The 26,012-nt window shown below is 39.8% G+C and overlaps 1 protein-coding gene across 3 annotated transcripts in view; it reads left to right on the top strand.

Annotated features, from left to right (window-relative positions):
* Positions 1–26,012, top strand: part of LOC124589043 (thioredoxin domain-containing protein 11) — a 144,298-nt gene that overhangs the window by 15,788 nt on the left and 102,498 nt on the right. For all 3 annotated transcript variants that reach the window (XM_047131521.1, XM_047131524.1, XM_047131523.1), the window contains exons 2-3: positions 8,860–9,070; positions 12,912–13,142. In XM_047131521.1, the coding sequence (XP_046987477.1) occupies positions 8,860–9,070; positions 12,912–13,142 (442 nt within the window). The remainder of the gene's footprint in view (positions 1–8,859; positions 9,071–12,911; positions 13,143–26,012) is intronic.

The raw sequence follows: 26,012 nt of genomic DNA, 5'->3' as shown, positions 1-26,012 counted from the left end.
GCATGGGGTGCTCAGTTTGTAAAGCATTTGCTCGTGAAAGGTAAATGTCCCGATTTCAAGTTGTAGTCTGGCACACAGTTTTGATCTTCCAGAATGTGCCGTATTGGTGCACACTCTACTGAAGAATGAAAATTTCATTTTAGAAATGTCCTGCAGGCTATGGCTAAGTCAAGTCTCCGTAATATCTTTGTTTGAAACAACTGTATTTCCACCAACCTCTCCCTCTGAAATCAGTAAAATAATAAACTCACTGAAAAGTAAAAGCTCTTACGGAATTGATGGCATTTCCAGCAAGGTACTTAAAGCTTGTTGCCCACAGATAAGTAGGATTCTCAGCCACGTATGTAATAGCTCTTTGGAGCAGGGTGTTTTCCCCGATAGACTGAAATATGCCATTGTAAAACCATTGCATAAAGAGGGGGATACGTCGGATGTCAACAACTACCGCCCAATCTCTCTTTTGACAGCTCTATCAAAAATTTTTGAGAAAGTAATGTATTCAAGAGTAGCCTCCCATATTTGTAAAAATAAAGTACTAACAAAATGTCAGTTTGGTTTTCAGAAAGGCTTTTCAACAGAAAATGCTATATACGCTTTCACTGATCAAATATTAAATGCTCTGAATAACCGGACATCACCCATTGGTATTTTTTGTGATCTCTCAAAGGCCTTTGATTGTGTAAATCATGGAATTCTTTTAGATAAGCTAAATCATTATGGTTTGAGGGGGGCAGTGCACAAATGGTTTAATTCATACTTAACTGGAAGAATGCAGAAAGTTGAAATAAGTGGGTCATGTAACGTTAAAACAACATCTGATTCCTCAAACTGGTGGGCTATCAGGTACGGGGTCCCACAGGGTTCGGGTCTTAGGTCCTTTACTGTTCTTGATATACATTAATGACTTACCATTCCACATTGATGAAGATGCAAAGTTAGTTCTTTTTGCTGATGATACAAGTATAGTAATAACATCCAATAACCAAGAACTAAGTGATGTAATTGTAAATGATGTTTTTCGTAAAATTAATAAGTGGTTCTCAGCAAACGGACTCTCTTTAAATTTTGATAAAACACAGTATATACAGTTCCATACAGTAAATGGCACAACTCCAGTAATAAATATAGACTTTAAACAGAAGTCTGTAGCTAAGGTAGAATTTTCAAAATTTTTAGGTGTGACCATTGATGAGAGGTTAAACTGGATGCAACACATTGATGGTCTGCTGAAACGTCTGAGTTCAGCTACGTATGCCATTAGGGTTATTGCAAATTTTAGTGATAAGAATCTCAGTAAATTAGCTTACTATGCCTACTTTCATTCACTGCTTTGGTATGGCATCATATTCTGGGGTAATTCATCGTTGAGTAGAAAACTATTCATTGCTCAAAAACGTGTAATCAGAATAATTGCTGGTGCCCACCCACGGCCATCCTGAGACATCTATTTAAGGATCTAGGGATCCTCACAGTAACCTCACAGAATATATATTCACTTATGAAATTTGTTGTTAATAATCCAACCCAGTTCAAAAGTAATAGCAGTGTGCATAGCTATAACACCAGGAGAAAGGAGGAGCTTCACTATGCAGGGTTAAATCTGACTTTGGCACAGAAAGGGGTAAATTATGCTGCCACAAAAGTCTTTGGTCACCTACCAAACAGCATCAAAAGCCTGACAGATAGCCAACCAACACTTAAAAGTAAATTAAAAGAATTTCTAGATGACAACTCCTCCTACTCATTGGGTGAATTTTTAGATATAAATTAAGGGAGGGGAAAAAAAACCAACTTAAACATTAGTGTCATGCAATATTTTGTGTAATGTAATATCTTGTACAGACATCTTTTATTAACCTGACACGTTCCACATCATTACGAAGTGTCGTATTCATGATCTGTGGAACAAGTATTAATCTAATCTAATCTAATCTAATCTAATCTTCTGTCTACCTCTGCATCTACATCAATACTCTGCAGTGCATGGCGGAGGATACCCTACAAGTTGTTTCCTTTCTGTTCAATTTGCAAATACAATGAGGGAAAAATGACTGTCTGTATGTCTCCTTATGAGCCCTAATTTCTTGTATCTTATCTTCATGGCCCTTACATGCACTGTCTGTTGGAGGCTACAGAATTGTGGAGGCTACAGAATCGTTTTGCAGTGAGCTACAAATCCCAGTTCTCTAAATATTCTCAATAATATTCTTCAGAAAGAAAGTCACCTTCCTTCCAGGAATTCACATTTGAGTTCCCAAAGCATCTCCATAACACTTGCTTGCTGTTGGAACCTACCAGTAACAAACCTAGCAGCCCACCTCTGAATTTCTTCAATGTCATCCTTCATTCTGGCCTGGTACAGATTCCAAACGCTCGAGCAGTACTCATGAATAAGTAGCACTTCTGTCTGATATGCAGTCTCCTTTACAGATGAACCACAGTTTCTTAGAAGTCTCCCAATAACCTGAAGTCAACCGTTTGCCTTTCCCACCACAATCCTCACTTTCTCATTTCATTTCATATCGCTTTGCAACATCATGCCCAGATATTTAAACTACATGACCGTATCAAAAAGGACACTACTACACACAAACAGAAATTTTGTCTACGTCATTTTGTATCCTCCTACAGTCACTCAACTTCCACACCTTACCACACATCACAGCACCATCAGCAAACAACTGGAGATTGCTGCCCAACCTGTTCACCAAATCGTTTGTGTGCATAGAGATTAATAGCAGTCCTATCACACTTCCTTGATCACTCCTGATGATACCCTTGTCTCTGATGAACACTCACTGTCAAGGACAACATACTGGGTTCTATTACTTAAGAAGTCTTTGAGCCACTCTCATAACTATGAATCTATTCCATATGCCAGCACTGTCTTTAACAGCCTACAGTGGGGGAACAATGTCAAATACACTCCAGAAATCTAGAAATATGGAATCTGCCTGTTGCCCGTCATCCATAGTTCACCGTATACCATTCAAGAAAAGGACAAGCTGAGTTTCACATTAGCTAAAACCATTTGTGGTCATAAGCTTCTCAGTCTCAAGAAGAGTTATTACATTCCAACTGAGAATATGTTCAAGGATTCTGCAGGAAACCAATTTTGGGGATATTGGTGTGTAATTTTGTGGGTCTGTTCCTTTGCCTCTCTTATACACAAGAGTCACCTGTGCTTTTATCCAGTTGCTTGGGACTTTGTGCCTTGTGAGAGACTTATGATAAATGCAGCTTTAGTAAGGGGCCAATGCCGTAGAGTACTCTTTGAAAAGCTGAATTGGGATTCCATCTGGTCCTGATAACTTATTTGTTTTCAACTCATTCAGTAATTTCTCTATGCCAGAGATGCTTTTATGTTGTCGATATTGGAGTCTGTTCGATGATCAGATGATGGTATTTTTGTACGATTTTCGTGCCTGAATGATTTCTTGAACATGAAATTTAAATCATTGGCTTTGATTTTGCTATCTCCAACTGCCACACTAGATTTGCTATCTCCAACTGCCACACTAGACTGGTCAACAACTGACTGAATGTAAGCCCAGGACCCACTTAGCAATTTTACATAGGACGAGAATTTTCCCAGGTTCTTTGCCAGATCTTCTGCTAAGGTGCCAGTGCCACATGTTTTGCAGGAAAATTTCTACAAAGTTTGGAAGGCAGGAGATGAGGTAATGGCAGAAGTAGAGCTGTGAGGATGGGTCACAAGCCGTGCTTGGGTAGCTCAGTTTGTAGAGCACTTGGCCGTGAAAGTCAAAGGTCCTGAGTTTGAGTCATGGTCAGGCACAGAGTTTTAATCTGCCAGGAATTTTTAGATTACAGGTGTTTCTTCTTAACAGTGCTTTCTGTACTGTAGAGGAATTCTTCACTACAAATAATTAGTCATGTTTATGGAAAAATTCTGTAGCTGCCAGTGGAGCATTAACTAGCATGATTGCCTTTCATGTAACTTTGCTCGCTACACAGAAATGAACAGTAATACACCTTGTTTAAATAGCACCCTAAATTTTTTATTCAGTAATCAATGTTCTCTCATTAAGACCTGTTCAAAATCATAACATGTATCAGTCATGTAAACGTGACCTTGTTAAAAAATGTAACACAAGATTAACTTTGATTTTTCTGTACTAGTGCACAGTGCAGGTACACAAGGTAATATCACTTACACACTTACTGGAATTGGCAGTAAACAAATGTAAACAGAAGGAAGGTGCTTTTCAGGTCAGTCAGCCAACCATCTTTATTTGAAGTTTTGTGCGAGTTCGTTGCACACCAACAGAGAGAAGATGGAAATGCTACTCGCCCTATGGAGAACGTTAACAGAATAGTAATTGAAATAATGTTTTCTTGTTTACAGTATGGAGATATGGGGTACAGTGCTTCAGTACTCTTAAATGATATATTCTGTACACATTGTAATAACAATGTGTTTATGTAAATTGTACATTTGATACTTTTTGAACAGGAGGTCAAGTGGAGTGCTGAATGTTCATTTTTTTTTTTAAAAAAAAAAAGACTGATATTCACAGCTTTATAAAGAACCAAGTTGCAAGAAAGGTACTCATGTTGGTTAATGGCCCCTAGTAGCTAAATAACATTTGCTAGATACATTTTGTTTTGACAAAAAGTTATTTATGATGATCAAGATAAATGGCATATGCTGTATGTGTGTTCTGGGTTTGTCCTCTTGGTATATTCCACATAATAATATTTATTGTGATCTGTGGAACAACTAACTGTTTGGTCAGTGTAAGATCCCCACACTGATGCGGAATCTCATAAACACGTTGTTATCTAACTTTTAGATTTCTTTTACTAACCATGTAGGACTGGAGTATATTTGAAAACCATGAACAACAAATGTCATTATCCTTTTCCAAATTATCTGGAAGCTCTACAGTTTGTGACAGAATTATCTGTCTTTCTGCCTGCCTTTTCCCCACCAATACATAACAGTACATGCAAATCCAACAGGAATAGAGAGCAATACATTACTATTATTATTATTTACATGTTATGGCCTTCATTGGACCACTCTAGCCAACTTTATACAAAGAATTTTTCAGTTTCCTGTCAGCCCAATACTTTTTCATTCTCTCGGATCTCATCCTTCTTTCTTCATGTGAAATCACCCTTCCTATTGTCTGTTTGTTGATTCTCGTTTGCAGTCTGGTTTGTTTGTCTGCCTGATTTTGTCAGTTTTGTTTCTTAGGTCTTCCATTGTAATCTGTAGCTCATCCATATCTTCCTTGATTTCTGTAATCCACTTAATGTTTCACTTACTATTCCACAATTTTTTCTGTTATTCTCCTGATGATCCTGTTCTCTGGTGTTCTGGTTGGATGTTCAAAAAATGAAATGTTTCTTCCTGATTGTACTCGTTACTGGTTCTGTTTCCTTGTTGACTGTTTCATTTGTAGCTGCTCTCCAGTGTCCATCTTTCTGGTACAATTTGTTGATGCACGTTCTGATGATTCTTCATTGTATTTTGAGTATTTTGTCTGTTTGTGCAGTGTTAGTTGTTTTGAAGATGGTTTCACTTGCGTATGCTATTTCTGGTTGAGTGACTGTTTTGAAGTGTTTTAACTGTGTTGCAATTGACAGGCTCTTTTTTTTGTGGGTGTTCTTGATGATATATTGTTCTCTGGTCAATTTGTTTATTCTGTTATGCCATGTTGGCTTTTCATTGAGGTTATATGTTATGATTTCTCCCAGATATTTAAATTTATCTACAATTTTCATTTTTTGGTTTCCTACGGCAATTTTGTTTATGAGTGGTGGGTCAGTTAACATGATGAATGTTTTTTCAAAGGATATTCCAAGACCAACTTTGTGCTATTTCCTGTAGTAAGATAACTTGTTGTTTGGTTTCCTCAATACTGCTGGACAAGAGAGCAAGGTCGTCAGCAAATCCTAGACAATTTAAACTTGTGTTGTCTTTGGGTCTTCCAGTTTGGATGTTCTTTGGGTTAATCTTGTACCATTCCCTCATTATGTATTCTAAAGCACAGTGAACAGCAGGGGTGCCATGCAATCTTCGGCTCAGAAAATTCTTCCCTGAACTTGATTTTTGATACAGTGTTGGTTAAGGTGAGTTCTATCAATTTGATTAATTTTGTATGGAGCTCTAAATTTCTTAAGATTTTTAACATTGAAGGTCTATGGATACAGTCATATGCTTTTTTAAAGTCCACAAGGTTATGACAAGAGGTTTATTTTGTTTCTTGCAATATGCTATGGCTAATTTTAAAGTGATGATCTGTTCTGCACAGCTTCTCCAAGGTCTGAAGTCTCCTTGGTATTCACCTAATTTTTCCTCTAGTTGCTCTTTGATCCTCTTTTATAGGATTCTGGAGAAAATCTTGTATGTGTAGTCTAAGAGAGAAATACCTCTGTAATTATCTGGGTTGCTTTTATCTCTTTTTTTTTTTTTTTGTGGAGTGGGTGGATTATGGCTGTGGTCTAAAGTTCGGGAAACTTTTCTGCTATATTTCCACATTTCTGCAAAAACTTGGTCTTCTCCACATGCCTTATAATTTTTCATCTCTCAGAGTGCCGTTTCCACCTCTTGGATTGTGGGAGGATTTATGAGATCAGGTGGCATCTTGATGGGTGTGTGTGTGTGTATTAATTGCTAAAAGTTGCTGGGGTTCTTCACAATTCAAAAGCTTACTAAATGCTTTTGCCATGATTTCGGCATTTTCCTTGTCATTATGTGCCATTTTTCCATCTTCCCTTTTCAGCATTAACGTAGTAGGGGCAAATTTTTGTAATTGTCTTCCAAAGATTTTGTAAAAGTCTCTGGAATTGATTTTATGGCAATTTTCTTCTACTGAGTTGATTAGATCCTTCTGTGATGGTCTCTTGGTTTGCCTGATAATTTGTGTGATCTTTTTCATGATATTTTTGAAGTTGGTTGCATTTTCTTCTGTTTTGTGTGTTTGAAATTTTAACCATGCATGATGTCTTTCTTCATGAATTTTGTCACATTCTGAGTTCCACCAGACATGTCTTTTACGTAGGTTCAGTGGGGCTAAATTTTCTTCTTGTTGCTTAAGAATTTGAACCAGTTCTTCTAAATTATGTGTCAGTTTTATGTTTTGTGTCACTTCTCTATATTTATCATTTCTATTTAATTGGTGGGGATCAAAGTTCCTCTTCCGTTTATTGCATTTTGGTTTCTTTTTTTTAGTGCTGTGAACTTAATTTAAATTTTGACAATACATTATATATTACCATCATTTGTTATTTTCTCCATCTTTCAGTGTGACACAGTTGGTCTTCTTTCCAACTCTACCTACTAAGTCTATTGTCTTATTGTAAATGTAACTGCCGTGCAGTTCATTATAAACTACACTGATGGAAAAAGAAATCACAACACCAAGAAGGAATTGTGTGACATAAATGAAAGTTGGTAGGCGTGTTTTTGAAAGATGATATTTATTCAGTTTTCATGTCAGTCATGTAAGACTGAGGCTAAGAGCACCCCTATGAAGGTGCAAATCAGATTTGCTTTAAATCTGCGCTGTAACAGTTGTGAGGGTTTGTTGTTATTGAGTTTGGACATGGTGAGTTGTTGATCATCAATAATACCGCTAAGGTGACAAAGACACCATTATCAGCACTTCACTGAGTTTCAACGAGGTCAGGTAACAGGGCTACAAGGAGCTGGATGTTCCTTCTATGATTTTGCTGGAAGACTTGACAGGAATGTAGCCACTGTACATGATTGCTGGCAGAGGTGATCATGAGAATGTACACTCACAAGACAATCCGGCTCCATACAGCTACGTGGCACTACCAGGAGGGAAGACCATTGTTTTTGGTGTATAGCACTGATGCATCTTATTGTGTTTGCAGCTGCAGTTTGAGCAGCAGTTGGCACCACAATACAACAAACTGTTACAAATAGGTTACTTCAAGGACAGCTCTGAGCCAGATGCCCTGTAGCTTGTTGGAGGGTATGGTGGAGCTCTGTTGTGTTTCTAAAGAAAGCTGCCTCTACCTCAGTGCCAATGATGACTGTGTGTTGTTTAGGAGGAGGCCAGTTGAGGGCCTACAGCCAGACTGTCTATATGTCAGACATACTGGACTTTCACCTGGAGTTATGGTATGGGGTGCAATTTTGCAAGACAGCAAGAGCTCTCTCACGGTTATCCCACACACACTGACTGCAAATTTATACATCAGTCTGGTGATTAGACCTATTGTGCTGCCATTCATGAACAGAATTCTGCGGGGTGTTTTGCAACAAAATAACACTTGCCCTCATGCCGCCATTGTAACCCAACATGCTCTACAGATTGTCAACATGTTGCCTTGTCCTGCTCGATCACCAGATTTGTCTCCAATTGAGCACATATTGGACGTCATCGGACGACAACTACAGTGTCATCCACAAACAGCATTAACTGTCCCTTTATTGACTGACCAAGTACAATAGACACAGAACTCCATCCCACAAACTGACGTCCGGCACTTGTACACTCACAATGCATGCATGTGTCGATGCTTGCATTTAATCTTCTGGTGGTTACACCTGTTATCAATCTCTCAGCATTTCGCATTTGCAATGGCTTATCTTGTGCTTACATTAACTTGTCGTCTTGCAATGTTAATCACTTAAATATGTTACCCAGACAGATGTATTCCCAAAATTTCATTACTGTACATGAATTATTTTTTTGGTATTGCAGTTTTTTCAGTCAGTGTTATAGTTTACTTTAATATGTAATAGCTAGTTTTTCTATAACAGTATAGTAGAATCTTCAACTTAATAAATAAATATATTTGAAAGTATGTATCCTTGCAGAAAAAAATTGTTTTGATCTTTATTAATTTGTTTTACAGGCCTCCAAAGATTTCAAAAAGTCCTCCAGCAGTACCATTTTTTCCACGTACTTCGCTAGTTGCTGACTTCTTCCAGGGTAACTTAATGTCAGCTTTTCAACGGATTGCCGAATGTGATGTCTCTTTCATAATGTACTATGCTCCATGGGATGCCGAAAGTCAAGTATTACGTGACCAGTTTAAGGCCATCACTCAGTTTTACTACCGACAGGTTTGTCCAATTTCCATCTTTTGATTTGTCTTTCATTGTGATTATAACCTTCAGTTAATTAATGCTGTTCAACTTGATGTGTTCCACACCCTTGAAGGATCTCCTTCCTGATGGGATTTATGGGACGCAAAATGTGAATAAATGAATGCATGCTGAGTTAATATTACCAGATGCTGATGTAACAAAAATGGGATGCAGTGCTGAAAGTCGTGGAAGAAGTTTGTATAAACATAAGGCACTCAGTGCAAAACTCAACAGAAAATTCTAAAAAAAGTGTATGAGGTGGCAGCATCACAGCCCTTAAAAATCATTCTATTAAGTGTGTGTTTACCTGTAAAAGAGAAGCAATAGCTGGAGAAAATGTTACACTTGTCATCCACATTCATAAGTCAGTAGGGGATAGCAAAACACGATCAGCATGGAACAAACTATCAGATGTTGGCTACTATGTACCATATTTGAGAAGCTAAATAAGTCAAAAGTGGCAGAAAGAACAGTGAAATTTAAGAGTTTAGAGGAGGACCAAATGCAGCTGGAAATGTAAGTCTGTGAAAGATGGACTGTGTGGGCAAAAAAGGGAGTGGCTACACACAAGATAAATGATGTAACAGAAGTGTACAAAAGAAGTTGCAAGATATAAAAATGGTATAGGGAAAATATGTAGTTGATTAGAGAGATAGTATCAGAATCTCTCTGTTATCATGGTGGTGGGGTTGGCTGGGGGGGGGGGGGGGGATTTGTAACAAGAACAAGAAGAAAGGTTTCCAGACTAAACCTGTAGAAACCTTCCTTTTGCAAAATTCCATGATAACACATTATGAATGCAAAAGAACTTCAGAATGTATATTAAATTTCCAGTGGGTGTTCTGTGGAATTGTTGAGACTAACATCAGTATATCAACAGAAATACATTGCCTGTCAAAACAGTGAAATACACAGAAGACATGGTTGAATCTCAGTGTAATTTCATGCACATCATCGGTGGTTATGTAAAGGATTAGAGTCACAACTCTCTGTGACAGGTAGGTTGGTCATCAAAGTGCAGTAGTGTTGTTCGTGTTTTGTGTTATTACCAGGCCTTGCAGAATATGTAAGAAGTGTGAACAAACTCAGATGTTGAGTGATCACTGTGAAAAACAAGGCACGTAATCGTGAGACACATCATTATCAACGCATAAGAAGTTTAAAAACCAACGAGTCGAATCGTGCAGTATCGTGATTTGTGCAGCATTCAGATGTAACATTAACCCGATGTTGGGCAGCATTGGAAACTGAGGACAGGCATACTTGTTGTCAAAGTTGCAGTTGACAACGTCTAAGCACCGTAAGGGAATATCCCTGTATTTTCCACCAAGCATGTAGTACTCCTTCACATCTGTGCCTGTCATCAGAGATCAAGTGCTGGACTCCCTGCAACATTTTGTGTTGTTCTGCACCATTGGGCAGAATCTAGCAGCAGCCAAACTAGGAATTACCACCACATGTGCAGGCTTCTGCAACACAAATGGCTGCACTTGGAGTGATGCCTTGATCAGTAAGTGTGGACTGCTGATGAATGGCATCAAATTGTATTCATTGATGATTCACGGCTCAGCAGGGAATATGGTGGCGACCTGGGGAGAGGTCCCATTCTTCCGATGTTTTAGAGAGGCACAATGGTGTTACCTCTGGTGTAATGCAGTGGGGAGCCATCGGGTATAACTTCAGGTCATGGGTGGCTGTAATTGAGGAATCTCTGACGATACAATGGGACGTCACAGACATTGTGTGTCATTTTATCTTGCTGCTCATGTGGCAGTACTGTGGTGCCATTTTTCAATAGGATAATGCTTGCCCATGGCATGTTTCTGTATGAACTGTGTGCATGATATTGAGATAGCCTTGTGTCTGAAAAGAGCCCCGCACCTATCCCTGATAGAATGAGTAGGATTACCTTAGATGTCAACTCCATCCCACTGCCAGTATCCAGAGTATCAAGAACAATAGTTGTGTGGTCCAGTTTGCTACAGAAGAAGGTACAGTGGCTTTATGAAACTTTTTCCAAATGAATTGGTGCATGCATCCAGGCCACAGGAGATGCAACCTCATACTAATAAGTGGATTCATATTGTCAAGTTTTTTGTAAATTTGACTTGAATTTATAATCACTAAATAACATCACAGCCCCTTTCAACTCATGAAGTTTCATTTTGTTTCCTCCTCCCTGTGTTTATCCTCCACTTTTTTCATCAGGCAATGTATTTGTAGCACAGTGCACTTCCCCTTTGTCATAGTAAGTGTCATTTGATATTCTTTAGTGTAGTTCTTTAAAGTAGTAGAGCTTATCAATGAAAAAACATATGGTTGATATTCTAATGTTCATCATCCTCTGTTTGTATTTGTATTGATAAAAATATTGTTTTTGTTGTATTTGTAGATGATGCAAGTGTGAAAAATGTGTAATGAAAATGATGTTACTAGGGTCATTCAATAATTAATGCCCCACATTTTTAAAAAAATGCATTAATACACATAGACAAACATCCTTGTTAGTGCTTCACATTTGATGTTTGTTCTGTCCACCAATGAAGTTTCAAACTATTCTGGCAGATGGCGGAGCCTTAGTACAGCGTCAAAATAGTGTCTACATACAGCTCGTGTTACAAGCAGCGTGCTGTTATTGAATTCTTGGGTGCAGAAAAAGAAACCGTGGTGAACATCCATAAACATTTGTGTGCAGTGTATGGCAACGCTGCAGTTGATAGGAGTGTAGTTGGGCAATGGGTAAAGAAAGTTGCAGCCTCAGGAAATGCAGAAACAGAGCTCCATGATCATCCACGCTCGGGATCTCCTGTCAGAGCCACTGCTCCACACATGCTGAATTGTGATGGTGATTGTGTAGAAAAATAGGACATGTTGATGTATATTGTCACCAAACGCTGACTCTTAACAATAAATATGTTCTGAGAAAAAAATGTGGGACATTACTTATTGAATGACCCTCGTACAAATATGGTAGTGGGTAACAACATTGCGTGGTTTATGGGAGCACATTGTGTGTGAATTGCAACAATACACTGTACATTACATTACACTGCCTGTATTAAATAAATCAATAGATAAATATGTTCTGGGATATGGAAAGGAATCAAAGATACACATTTCATTTAAGTACAGTACAACAGAATTTTTTAATTATGAAATATTATAATCTGACAGTGATAAATGATAAAACAAATTACAATACAAGCAAATATATTGGTTTTAATAGTTCCTGCCTCTCTGTTTGATACAGTTAATGGTCTCTCTATTCCATCTGTAGGTGAACGTAAAATAATATTATAACTTAAACTTGAGTTTTTGCAGGCATATAAAATGTTATGGGAATGTAGCTATGTGACAGTCATTAATGATGTCACCTGGCTGGAATGCCATAAGTTATTTGAATATTGGAACTCTTGGCAAAAAGTAATCTTTCACTTGTATGTTTTTGTAAGTGGAAATAGAATGGTAACACGTTAACACATGAAACTTAAAGTTGTTCATTCTTATTTACTATGTTGTGTGATAGCTTCCTTCTATGTTATTCTACATATTTTGTTCTTTGAGGAGGACAGAATGTTATCTCAGGGTTTTTAATGAGTGTTATTTTATGATACCTAAAAACTGAATATTTAACATGTTAAGTAAATTTATGATTATTCCTATTGATTTTGATTCATTATTCTTATAATTTTTGTATAAGTCGGAAGATAATTTAATAATGTTAAGTGATTTTTTGTTTGGCTTTTATCATAGGTTCCTCTATCAGTCATAATCCACACATCAATTGTAATTATTCAAATATCGGCTCACTTTGCAGGTGTACTTTGCTGCAATCAACTGTTGGCAACCTCGAAGTGAATGCCGTCAGTATTTCACAAAATTGGTACACTTTCCAGTATTCATAGCTTACACACAGCATGCAAAAGGAATACAATATCGAGGGCCAAAACATGCAGCAGATATGGCACGTTTCTTGACAAATGTTATTAGACCACTTGTAAGAATTGAACAGCCAAATGACTTACAAGATCTCCTTGCTCGCCATGATGTGAGTGAATTTATTCATTTTCATATCAGTATGTAGATACAAGTGTCATTCTTTCATTTATTCTCTAGGTCAATCTTAAATAGGAGTGTATTTAATTGTTTCTTATTACAACGAGTGCCTTTCCTAGATATTAAGTGAAGTAATTCTGTTTTTCTGGTTATGATGATACATCAATTAATTTTTAATTTCAGTTTGAAGTGGCAGTGTTCTTTATCAAATTTGGTCTATATATGGCATTAAGAGTAGAAAAATGAAGGTATACAATGATCACAATGGGATATTATGCAACATGTCATATTAAACAGACTTTCCACACAACATAGCCACATATAATACATCGTAGTATAAAAATAGTGTACTAAATAATGAAATACCATGCTTATATATTTAATATTGCTCTTTTACACCTTATTGTATATGCAGGACAACCTGTGTTGGTGTTATTTGCTGCATGTGGGTCAAAAGTTTGTTGCATATAGTGGACATTACTTCAGCCATGTAATTTATGTTCTACCTCGTATTACATACATGTGTGTTGTGTTCTTGACTGGGGGAAGAGAAATCTAAAAAATTGTGTCATAAGTAGTCTATGGCCTTAAAAGTATTGCTCCATAAAAAAATTGACCTACCTGCTATGAGACCACCATGAAACACTGTTCAGTGATGCAAATACAACGGTTAACAAACACGGATAGGGTGCTGTCAGCATGTGAAATGTAGATGGAAATTCTAAAACTGAGACATGCTGCCAGGGAGGGATTAATATAGTACATAACTACAATGTTTATTTGTGTGCTTGGATTGTCAGTTGGAAGCAGCAGAGTTCAAATCCTGATTAGGCCATCCAGACCTAGGCTGTCAGCAATTTCCATAAATCAGTTTTGGTGGTTCCTCTGAAAACAATATGGACAAATTCCTTACCTTTTCTTGAGACATTATAGCCTTGTCTTTCTTCCTTTCTTTCCTGTCCTCTCCTTTCATCATGTACTCATAAGGTATATTTGAAAAAGAATGTTAATACTCAAAGGAGTACTTTTGTATGGAGCAAATGTGAAACTTCATTTTGAAAGAAAACAATTTAAAAAATAAAATTTATAATTTTTTAAGAAAACAAATTACATTTCGAAATATTCAGAAATTAATGACTTGTTATTGAGTTTGAGAGGAACTATTGGTCTATCTGTCATTTTGTGGCTGCTGTTTTAACTTTGCCTTGCAGAAGTGTTCTGTTGCAGTCATTTTTGTAGATGCACACAAAATTTGAGTTTAGTTGTATAATAGGAGTAAATATTGAGTAAACAGTTTTGAACCACAAAGAGACACTAGCAAACATGTAAAAGCTTGTAAAGAATGGAACTAGAAGTGATGGAACAGTGACTTTGCATTAACTGTAAGGGGCCCAGTCATTTTTGAGAACCAAGGAAATAAGCGAGCACATTTTACTTATTTTTGTAAGAAACTTAACATCAGGTCTTAGGTCACGAAGTAGGTGAAGTTAAGGATTTCTGCTAGGCAGTAAAATTACCAGTGATGAATGGAGCAAGGACGACATCCAAAGCAGACCAGCACTGGCAAAATGGGCTTCCTGGCCAAAAGAAGTCCAGAGGCCTTAATTTGGGGAAGAAATTTCTGAAATTATATGTTTGGAGTACAGCATTGTATGGTAGTGAAACATGGACTGTAAGAAAACTGGAACAGAAGAGAATCGAAGCATTTGAGATGCGGTGCTGCAGACAAATGTTGAAAATTAGGTGGACTGATAAGGTACGGAATGAGGAGGCTCTGCACAGAATCGGAGAGGAAAGAAGTATGTGGAAAACACTGACAAGGAGTAGGGACAGGATGATAGGACATCTGTTAAGACATCAGGGACTGACTTCCAAGGTACTAGAGGGAGCTGTAGAGGGCAAAAACTGTAGAGGAAGGCAGAGATCAGAATACTCCCAGCAGGTAACTGAGGACTTAGGTTGCAAATGCTGCTCTGAGATGAAGGGTTCGCACAGGAGAGAAATTCATGGCGGGCCGCTTCAAACCAGTCAGAAGACGGATGGCTCAAAAGAAAAAAGAAAAGGATAGTTTCTACGAAGGGTACTAGGAAAGATTTGCAATACAGCTTTATTTATTTAATTTTCTCAAAGTAATTTCTGCCACATTGAATACACCTCTCCATCCTCTGAAACTAATCCCTAAACCAGTTCTCCCAAGTTTCTGTAGGGAGTAAGGCACACTCATTGTTCCAAGCCCTCTGGAGGTCCTCATCACTTGAAAACTGCACTCCTTTCAGCCTCATTTTCACATGTAGGAACAGTGCAAAGTCACAAGGAGCAAGGTCTGGACTGTAAGAAGGGTGCTCAAGAAGTTTCAGCTCTGTACTCTGCAAATATAGAGTGCTTGCTTTGGTGTGGTAAGCTGGAGTGTTGTCATGATGGAGGAACAAAGTGTCCATTCCTGACTTCGCTCACAGGCTCTTAAAAGATTTGATGACTTTGGTCAGGCGTTGCTCAGTGTACCACATAGCTGTGACTGTCTTATGTGTGTCCAAAACAACATGGTCCACAATCCCGCTCGATTTTGGGGGGGGGGGGGGAAGGAAAGACAGCCATCTTTTCTCCTCTACTGGTGTATCGTCTTCTTCAAAGACCCAAACTTTGGTTTGAGTATTAGTCAGCATGTCATAATAGTACAGCCAAGTCTCATAACCTGTCACAGTGTTATTCCACATACTGAAATGGTCCCCTAGAAAACTTCCTGAACATCTCCCGGCACCAAGTCACATGTCGTGTCATCTGCCCATCTGTCAGTCTGTGTGGCACCCAGAGACAACAAAGTTTCTTTACTTGCAAATGATCATGCAGAATCATACTAATTGCTGGTGCATTTAGCCCTAAGATCCTCTATCTGCTTTTAGGTCACTCACCTGTCTTCATCATGCATTTTCCTTACAGCATCAATGTTTTCCTCCATAACTGATGAGTGTGGCCTTCTCGTCCTCTGAGTGTCCTTCAGAGTGAAATTTCCTCTTTGTAATTCTCTGTACCACATGAATACAATGTAGACACACATCACGGAGTGCAAGAGTCATTTCTTTAAAGCACTGGTCATGTTTAAACCACGTTCAAAGTTGTACCACAAAACTGCCTGAATCTCACTTTGCGACCATGACCCCATAGCAAGCCCTTCAAACTAACCCTGCTAGTGATTGATTGTGCCCACAGACTTGACACATCGGCTACAGTGCAAGTATGAAGTATTCTCAGAATACAGCAGCAATAAGCCTCCTGCAGCCTATTGTTGCATCATATTACAAACCTTCTGTAGTACTCCTTGTAGTCACCATATAGCAGAGATGTTACATCACAGATAGGCACATCTAAAATACTGCCAAACAAAGCTACCGGACTTCTGGCCTTTGCAGCCAGTGTGTGTGTGTGTGTGTGTGTGTGTGTGTGTGTGTGTGTGTGTGTGTGTGTGTGTGTGTTGAGCAAAAACTTATTTTGACTGTTGTTTGGTTGTGCCTATCTGTGACTCAGCATCTGTGCTATATGGTGAGAGCAACTATCTTTTTCATAATATTGTCATTATTCTAGCCTCGATTTTCCATTGTCTAACTACTTAGTTTTATCTCTTAGATACAATGTTTCCTGGTTCCAAGATGTGACAGTTGGTCCAAAATGTTCATCAGACCTGATATCTTCTCTTACTAATTGAGCTAACACACTTTATTGTTACAATAACTTATTGACATAAAATTACTGCTAAATAAAGCTCCAGAGCCTTCAGTTCTATGCTCATGATTCATACCTAATGACTGTGGCGAAAGTGCATCCAAAATTGTGTTAGGTGAAAATTTAACATAATTAATTTCTGATTTAAAATCTTGTAAAAATAAAATCCATTTCATTAATCAACCGTATAATAATTTACTCTCCATTAACTATGCTAATGCCTGATGATGTGTATGTGTAATATTTTTGAGCCCAGTGTTGGAGTCTAAAAGTTTTGTAGACTCCACACTATAGTTAGAAGTTCTTTCTCAATCACTGAGTAATTCAGCTCATGCTTAATAAGACAATGACTAGCAAAATTTATGGTTCAGAATATCATGAAAATAGTCAGTTTTAAAAAAATATAATGTAATTGGATTGATAAAAAATCTATTCACCGAACGACAGCAGGCAAACACAATATAAAGATGTTAAAATTTGAAAGCTTTTGGAGCCAGTGGCTCCTTTCTCTGGCAGAAGGGTTGAAGGGGAGCGAAGAGGGTGAAGGAAAAGGATTGATGAAGTTTAGGAAATGGAGTTTGGAAAAGTCACCCAGAACCCCAGGTCAGTGGAGACTTACCAAATGGGATGAGAAGGAAAGCCTGATTCTTGGGGATTTCACTGGACAGGATATGAGAGCCTGAGAGTTTAAAGGTGGAAGAAAGAGATTGCAGCCAAAACATTGTGCACTAGATGATAAGAGCGGAAAGCTAAGTGCATTGTATGTGATAGAGGTGGGAGAAGCTAAGTGCATTGTATGTGATAGAGGTGGGATGGCAAGGGGGGGGGGGGGGGGGGGACAGAAATAGAGAAGTCAGAAAATGAAAGATATACAAAATTGAAAGGGATTGGAGAAAGGAATAGTTACTATGAAGAAATGCTGAGACTGAAGAAGATGGATTCTCTGCTGAAGGATATTGTGTGTTGCCAGTATATTCCCTCTGCCTATGCTCATTCACCCTAATGGAAAACTTGGTGGTAGTCATGCCAATGTAAAAGGCTGAATAGTGTTTACATAATAGCTGGTATATGGCATGTTACTTCACAGATGGATATCCCTTTGATAGTGTATTTTTTGCCAGTTACAAGGTTGGTATAGGCGGACATTGGTTGGCGAGTGCATAGGGCAAGTCTTACAGTGGGGATGGTCACAGGGGTCTGCAACGTAACCCTAAATTCTCCTCTGCAGAAATCCCGTCCTTCATTCCCTAAAAGCTGATAACTCTATCATTATCCTCCCAGCAGACAAGGAATCTACCACTGTGGTACTTGACTGATGGGAGTATGTAAGTGAGGATCCGTGCCAGCTGTTGGACACCTCTGCATGTAGCATCTGCCATCAAGACCCCATCCATGTGATACAAACCAAGGTGGCGATTCTTCTGGAAAACCTGGAATTCTTAGGAAATTATATTTTTCCTTGAAAAAATCAGGGACACATAAGGGAATTTCAGAATTTTGTAAAATGTCAGGGAATTCTGTGGTTTTAACCTAACATTGGAATTTTATTTCACTGAGCTTATGAAAGCCAAGGGAGATACTCAGTCCCCATCCCTCCAAATCACTGTTATTTTCTCAGAGCTTCTTATGACATAATCTTCCTCCCCAGACCTGAAATTCTCAGAAATGTAGGCACCAAGTGAACTGACCTACAGTCCCTCCTTAAATTCTCCAGCCCCTCACGAGGACTAACACCTCAATCCATAGAACTTCTTATTCCACCCAAACCACACACCACCACCTTTTACCTTCTTCCTAAGATCCACGAACCCAATCATCCTAGCTGTCTCTTACTCACTGGCTTCAAAGCAGCCATTGAACTTAAATCTGCCTCTGTTGATCATCACCTGCAACATGTAGTGCAATGACTTCCCTCTTATGTTAAAGATACCAACCATTTCCTCGATCCTCTGAGATCTGTGCCCAGCCTACTCCCACCACACACTTTGCTTGTCACCATTGATGCCACCTCCCTCTATACCAACATCCCCCATGTACATGGTCTGTCTGCTGCTGAGCTTTTCCTCAGTCGGCATCAAGATATATCAAACGTATGACATCCTTACTGCTCACCTTTCTCACTGTAATCAACTTTATACTTACCAACTTACCAACTACTGCTTTACCTTCAAGGGGCAGGCATACAAACAGATCAGGGGCACAGTCATGGGATTCAGGGTGGCTCTTTCCTATTTCAATCTTTTCATGAGTTGCTTGGGGATGGGGAGGGCAGCAGGGGGGGGGGGGGGGGGGGAGAGCTTTCTTGGGATCCATAAATCTTCAGCCCCAAGTTTGGGTTAGATATATTGATGACATCTGTTCCATATGTAATCATCCCAGTTAAATTTTACATGGTCCAATTCCAAATCCCCTCACTTCCCGTGATGTTGACCTCATCCTCACTGACGGTCAGCTATGCACTTCTGTTCACTATTAACAAACAATAGTATTTGCTTTTTGACAGTTGCCATCCATTACATGTCAAATGTTCCCTACCATATAGTCTTGGCATTCAAGGCAAATGTATTTGTTCATATTTGCTCAGATGCAGACTCTTTACACAAACACATGACCATTCTCACTTCAGCCTTTACTAGATGTAATTACCCCATCAGCCTTGATCAAAACGAGATTTCCCAGTCCATCATATCCAACCCTAGTACTGCTGATCCCTCCAAAGAGAAGCTTAGGAGTATACCTCTTGTCACTCAGTGTTATCCTGGTCTTGAATGTATTAATCAGCAACTTTGACAAGGCTTTGCTCTGAAATGAGGTCCATTCTGTCTGACATTTGGTCCACTACACCTAGAATAGCTTTTCATCACCTGCGAAATCTCCATGTATCCTTGTCAGACACTATGTTTCTTCTGCATCCATTTCCACACCCTGTGGCTCCTACACCTGTGACCATCCCCCCCAGTGAAGACTTTCCCTATGCACCCTCATACCATCACCTGTACCATCCCTGTAACTGGCAAAACATACTATCAAAGGAAGAGCCACCTGTTAAATGATCCATGTCATATACCAGCTATTGTGTAATGACTGTTTGGCCTTTTTTTAATGGGCATGACTACTACCAAATTTTCCATTAGCAGGAATGGGCATAGGCAGAGGTTGTATACTGGCAACACAATATCCTGTTGCAGAGCTTGCTCTGTAACATGACCGTCATAACCTCAGTGGCTATTTCACCACATATGCCATCTGGATCCTTCTACCAACCACCAGTTTCTCAGAACTCTACAGGTGGGAATTGACACTATAACATGTCCTTGGTTCTCACCACCCACTTGGCCTTAATTTAAGTCAGTTTGTTTAGTTTCAATATTTCTTCACAGTAACTACTCCTTCCTTCACTCTGTAAGCTTTCTGCTCTTATTATCTCGTGCATCATGTTTTGGCAGTAATCTCTGTCTTGCGTATTACACTATCTTCCACTGACTTGGCCTCATGGGCAACTTTTCTGAACTCTCTCAATTTCCTAAACCTCACCAGTCCTTTTCCTTCACCCCTCTTCCTTACCCATCAACCCTTCTGCCAGAAAGAGGTGCCACTGGCTCTGAAATCTTGCGGATTTCTGTAGTTTTATATGTATGTTCTCTTAGTGCTACTTGGTGAGTAGATTTTTTATCTATCCAAAAACTATGGTTCAATGTTCACTGTGTTGTGGATCCCATTCTCCTTAGAACAATTCATGAGCCGAACCATATTCTGATGCATCCAGGCCAATTTGAATGCTTGATTCATTTTAAGGTGATGTGAAGTTTTATCTTCCAGAAGGGCTTACTTAAATTCCTAAAAGCTTCAGATTGGCCATCATCGCAAACCCATTTAGCCTTGTATTCCAATAGTTTTAATAATTGTGGATCATACATGGCCTGTCTCTTTATAAAACTTCTGTAGAAACCAGCCAAACCTTAAAATTATTTCTTTTTTCTCAGGGTAGTGTTATATAGCTTGTATGCTTTCTCGATCAAGTTGTAGTTCATTAATGCCCGTCATATGGCCTTAAGTTTTATTATTATCTCCTTGCCCTCCAACTGACCTACTGTTCATATTAATTACTTAAAATGATTTTCCTAGGTCTTAGAAACTATTAGTAAATCATACACATAGTTCGTCAAGTCTTGTACCAATTTGTTTCTCAAAGATTTGTCTAAAGCGTAAATAATAACGACTGCAGAGATAGTCAACACAAAGGGTAATACTTTAAATTGACAAGGTTTATCATCAAATGAGAAAGCTGTACATGGTTTTGAATCTGCTAACAATGAATTATGATAGACACTAAGACTACATTCTATAGTATCGTTATCAATTATTTTTGGATTTCTTCTCTAACAACATTTTGAAGGCTCTTAGATACAAGGCGTTTACAGAAAAAAATTTATCTTTCTTTACTTTAAATTTACATCCATACTCCTTACTTATACCTTGTTTAGAGGAAATACGTTCTTATGTCTGAATAAAATATTTACTAGTGGACTCTTCCATTCTTCTCTTACTTTATCCAGTTCTTCAGAGAATGGAAAATCGAGGATGCAGTGTAACAATATTATGAGAAGGAAGGTTGCTACTCACCATACAGTGGGGATGAGTCACAGATAGGCACAGCAAAAAGACTTTCACACTTAAAGCTTTTGACCAGTGGCCTTAGTCAACAATACACACACATGCACACGCAGCTCACACACATGACTGCAGTCTGCGAGCAGCAGCACTAGTGCATGATGGGAGTGGCGACGGGTGGGGATAAGGAGGAGGCTGGGGTGGGGAGGGGGAGGGATAGTACAGTGGGAATGGTGGACAGTGAAGTGCTGCAGGTTAGGCGGAGGACTGGCGAGAGGTGGCGGGGGATAGTAGTGGAAAAGGAGAGAAATAAATAAAAATAAACAATTTTAAAAAATTAAAAAGACTGGGTGTGGTGGTGGAATGACGGCTGTGTAGTGCTGGAATGGGAGCAGCGAAGAGGCTAGATGGGTGAGGACAGTGACTAGCAAAGGTTGAGGCCAGGAGGGTTACAGGACTGTAGGGTGAATTGCAGGGAAAGTTCCCAACTGCGCAATTCAGAAAAGCTGGTGTTGGTGTGAAGGGTCCATATGGCACAGGCTGTGAAGCAGTCATTGAAATGAAGGATATCATGTTTGGCAGCATGTTCAGCAACAGGTGTCCTCTTGTTTCTTGGCCACAGTTTGTCTGTGGCCATTCATGTGGACAGACTGCTTGTTGGTTGTCATGCCTAAATAGAATGCAGCACAATGGTTGCAGCTTTGCTTGTAGACCACATGACGGGTTTCACAGGTAGCCCTCCCTTTGGTCGGATAGGTGATGTTAATGTCTGGACTGGAGTAGGTGGTGATGGTGGGAGGATGTATGGGACAGGTCTTGCATCAAGGTCTATTAGAGGGGTATGAGCCATGAGGTGGGACTGGGAGCAGGGGTTGTGTAAGGATGGACGAGTATGTTGTGTAGGTTCAGTGTACGGTAGAATACCGCTGTGGGAGGGGTGGGAAGGATAGTGGGCAGGACATCTCTCATTTCAGGACATGACAAGAGGTAATCAAAGCCCTGGCAGAGAATGTAATTCAGTTGCTACAGTCCTGGGTGGTACTGAGTTATGGGGGAATGTACCTCTGTGGCCAGATGGTGGGACTTTGGGGGGTGGTGGGAGACTGGAAAGATAAGGCATGGGAGATTTGTTTTTGTATGGGATTGGGAGAATAATTACGGTTAGTGAAGGCTTCTGTGAAACCCCCGGTATATTTCAGGAGGGACTGCTCGTCACTGCAGATGAGACGATCATGGGTGGCTAGGCTGTACGGAAGGGACTTCTTGGTATGGAATGGGTGGCAGCTGTCGAACTGGAGCTATTGCTGGTGATTAGTAGGTTTGATATGGATGGAGGTACTGATGTAGCCATCTTCGAGTTGGAGACCAACACCTGGGAAGGTGGCTTGCTGTGTTGAGTAGGACCAGGCGAAGCAAATGGGGGAGAAGTTGTTGAGGTCCTGGAGAATGTGAATAGTGTGTCCTCACCTTCAATCCAGATAGCAAAGATGTCATCAATGAATCTGAATCAGGTGAGCACTTTAGGATTGTGAGTTTTTAAGGAGGATTCCTGTTGATGGCCCTTGAATAGGTTGGTATAGGATGGTCCCATGTGGGTGCCTATAGCCGTACCCCGGATTTGTTTGCAGGTAATGCCTTCAAAACAGAAGTAATTGTGAGTAGGGATATAGTTGGACATGGCAACTAGGAAGGAGGTTGTTGGTTTGGAATCCGTCGGGTGTTGGGAAAGGTGGTGTTCATTAGCTATAAGGCCATGTGTGGAGAGTCAATGGAGGAAATGGAGGGTAGGTTCCAGATAATAGGCTGAAGGTGTTGGTCTACGAGAGCAGAGATTCTCTCAGTGGGGGCACAGTAACTGGCCACAATGGGGCGTCCTGCGTGGCTAGGTTTATAAAGTTTAGGAAGCGTGTAGAAGGTAAGTGCGGGGAGTGGTAGGGGTGAGTAGAGAGATGGGTGAGGTTCTGGGGTGGGCCTAAGGATTTGAGTAGTGACTGGAGATCCTGCTGGATTTCTGGAATGGGGTCACTATGGCAAGGTTTGTAGGTGGAAGTATCTGATAGCTGGCAGAGTCCTTCCGCCAGCTAAGCGTTGCTGCCTCTGGATCACGGGGTCCCAGGTTCAATTTCCAGCCAGGTTGGGGAGTTTCTTTGCCTGAGGACTTGGTGTTTGCGTTGTCATCATCATCATCTGCCAGGTAATCCTTGCTGCTCAGAACAACAGTGGTGGAGCCTTTGTTGGCATGTAGGATTATAAAGTCGGGGTCAGTTTTTAGATGGTAGACTGCAGTTTTTTCTGCTGATTTAAGGTTAGTCTGCATGTTGAGGGATTTGGGGAATGCTGGTGGGGCTAGGTTTGAGGTTAAGAAATTCTGGAAAATTAACAAGGAGCAGTTTGGGGGCAGTGGGGGTGGATCACAGTTGGATGGAGGAGTGAACTGAGTTAGGCAACATTCAATATTGGTCTTAGGTTGAGTCTGATTGGTAGGGTTGGTGGTGAAAAAGTTTTTCCACTATATGGACCAGGAGAAGGAGAGAAGGTCTTTAACAAGTCCTGCATCATTGAATTTGGGAGTAGGGCAAAAGGTGAGGCCTTGGAAAGGATTGATATTTCTGTGGGGCTAAGGCTTCTGGAGAAAAGGTTCATGACTGTGTTGCGGGTCTATTTAGGTTCTGGATTCTGTGTGGTGGTGGGAGGGAGTTTGAGATGGTGGAGTAAGTGTAGTAAGTCTGTGAGACAGGGTTTTCAGTTATGAGGTGGCTTGGAGGAGGTTTGGATGTTGTTGTAGAGGTGGTGGACAGTGGTACTCCAAGGTGGGAGTAGGAAATGAGCAGGATGGAGAGCTTTTTGAGGTGGCATTGTGCATATTGCTTGAGTTCCTGCAGGGCAAGCATTTCAGTGTGTGTTATGGGTTCCAGTAATCTGGGATTGGATAGCAGGACAATCTTGCAGATGGAGAGAATGTACTGCAAAAAGGTTTGGGCTTGGGTGATATGGTTTTGCAGGACTGTGTTGGTGAGGGCTAAGGATAAGCAGAATTGGAACAGGTGGAGGTCATTGTGGAAGGAGGGGTGGCAGCCAGAGACGGGTAATTTGGTGGTATTTATTTCTCTCCTTTTCTGCTACTTCCCCCAGGCTCCCCCCCCCCCCTCCCCACCTCTCCAGCCCTGCCCTACACTAACCTGCAGCACTTCACTGTTTGCCATCCCCACCACACTGTCCCTCCCCCTCCCCACCCCAGCCTCCTCCTTACCCCCACCCAGTTGCCACTCTCATCATGTACTGGTGCTGCTGCTTGCAGTGTGGTTTCAATTGCCTGAGATTGCAATCGTGTGTGTCAGTTGTGTGTGTGTGTGTGTGTGTGTGTGTGTGTGTGTGTGTGTTGTTGACGAAGGCCATTGGCCGAAAGCTCTAAGTGTGATAGTCTTTTTGTTGTGCCTATCTGCAACTCAGCATCTCCGCTCATCTCTGCTTTATGGTGATTAGCAACTTTCCAACTCATAATATTTATCCAATTCTTGTGATTTTAATTTTATATTTTTTTATAATTTTGTTTAGCTTGTTCTTGTTCTTCTACTACAATAATATCAGTTGAAGCCACTAATGGAATATGCTGGTAGTATAGAACATGCATATTTTTTACCATTACTGGTAGCAATTCCTGTTATATTAGTGATATTTTGCTAGCAGTATGCAAATGAATATCAATTTCTGTCCCAAGAAAATCGCCCATTACAATAGTTTTCATTTGTTCCTTCTCAGGCATTGTTTGCCCTTCCTCTATGAACCACTCATGGATAGCCTGGCTTGTTCTTCAGAACGTGCATAGTTTTCCACAACTGGTGTGACAAAGATCTGTTTGTTGGCCTATTTGGACATGCATTCTTATTACAGCCTCAGTTTTTCATTCTATTATTTTATTTCCTAACTTTACAGTATGTGGTTTCATTTTTCTGTTGAAATCGTGTTGGATAATGATTTCCATTATTATTGTGATCTGATTGAGTGTCCTCAATTTCTGTTTCACATACCTAGTCCATCTATGAATGTTGATACCTCATTAACATTTAAATGTTTGACACCACAATAGTGAATCCATAGTCACAGTATATAATTTTGTTTCTGTAAATAAGGGAGGTTACATTACTGGTTTCAATGCACTACGTCATCATTTTCAAATGTAAAACATCAGTTGGAGAATATACAATGGGAATTTTGACCATACATCTTACAAAAGTTACGAGAAATAATAAGACCAGGCAACTGAGTCAGTGGTGGCACAACCAAGTCACTACAAGTTGTGCACATGCGTGCCCAAACGTTCATGCAATGTCCTAATGTAGAACAGATAATGACTACACCAGGGTAAAAATTGCCAAGAATTCTTGCTTTGTATCAGGCTGTGACACCCTTTCTGTCACTAGAGGGCATGAACGAAACACAAGAAACAAAACAAGACCTACACAATGTACAATAACCAATTATCATAGGTTGGCTTTATCATTACTTAAGATTGCTGGAATGTAGAATGTAGGTT

Source organism: Schistocerca americana, chromosome 2 (assembly GCF_021461395.2).
Source record: "Schistocerca americana isolate TAMUIC-IGC-003095 chromosome 2, iqSchAmer2.1, whole genome shotgun sequence".
Lineage (NCBI taxonomy): Eukaryota > Metazoa > Arthropoda > Insecta > Orthoptera > Acrididae > Schistocerca > Schistocerca americana.
This window is presented reverse-complemented; position numbering and strand designations above follow the sequence as displayed.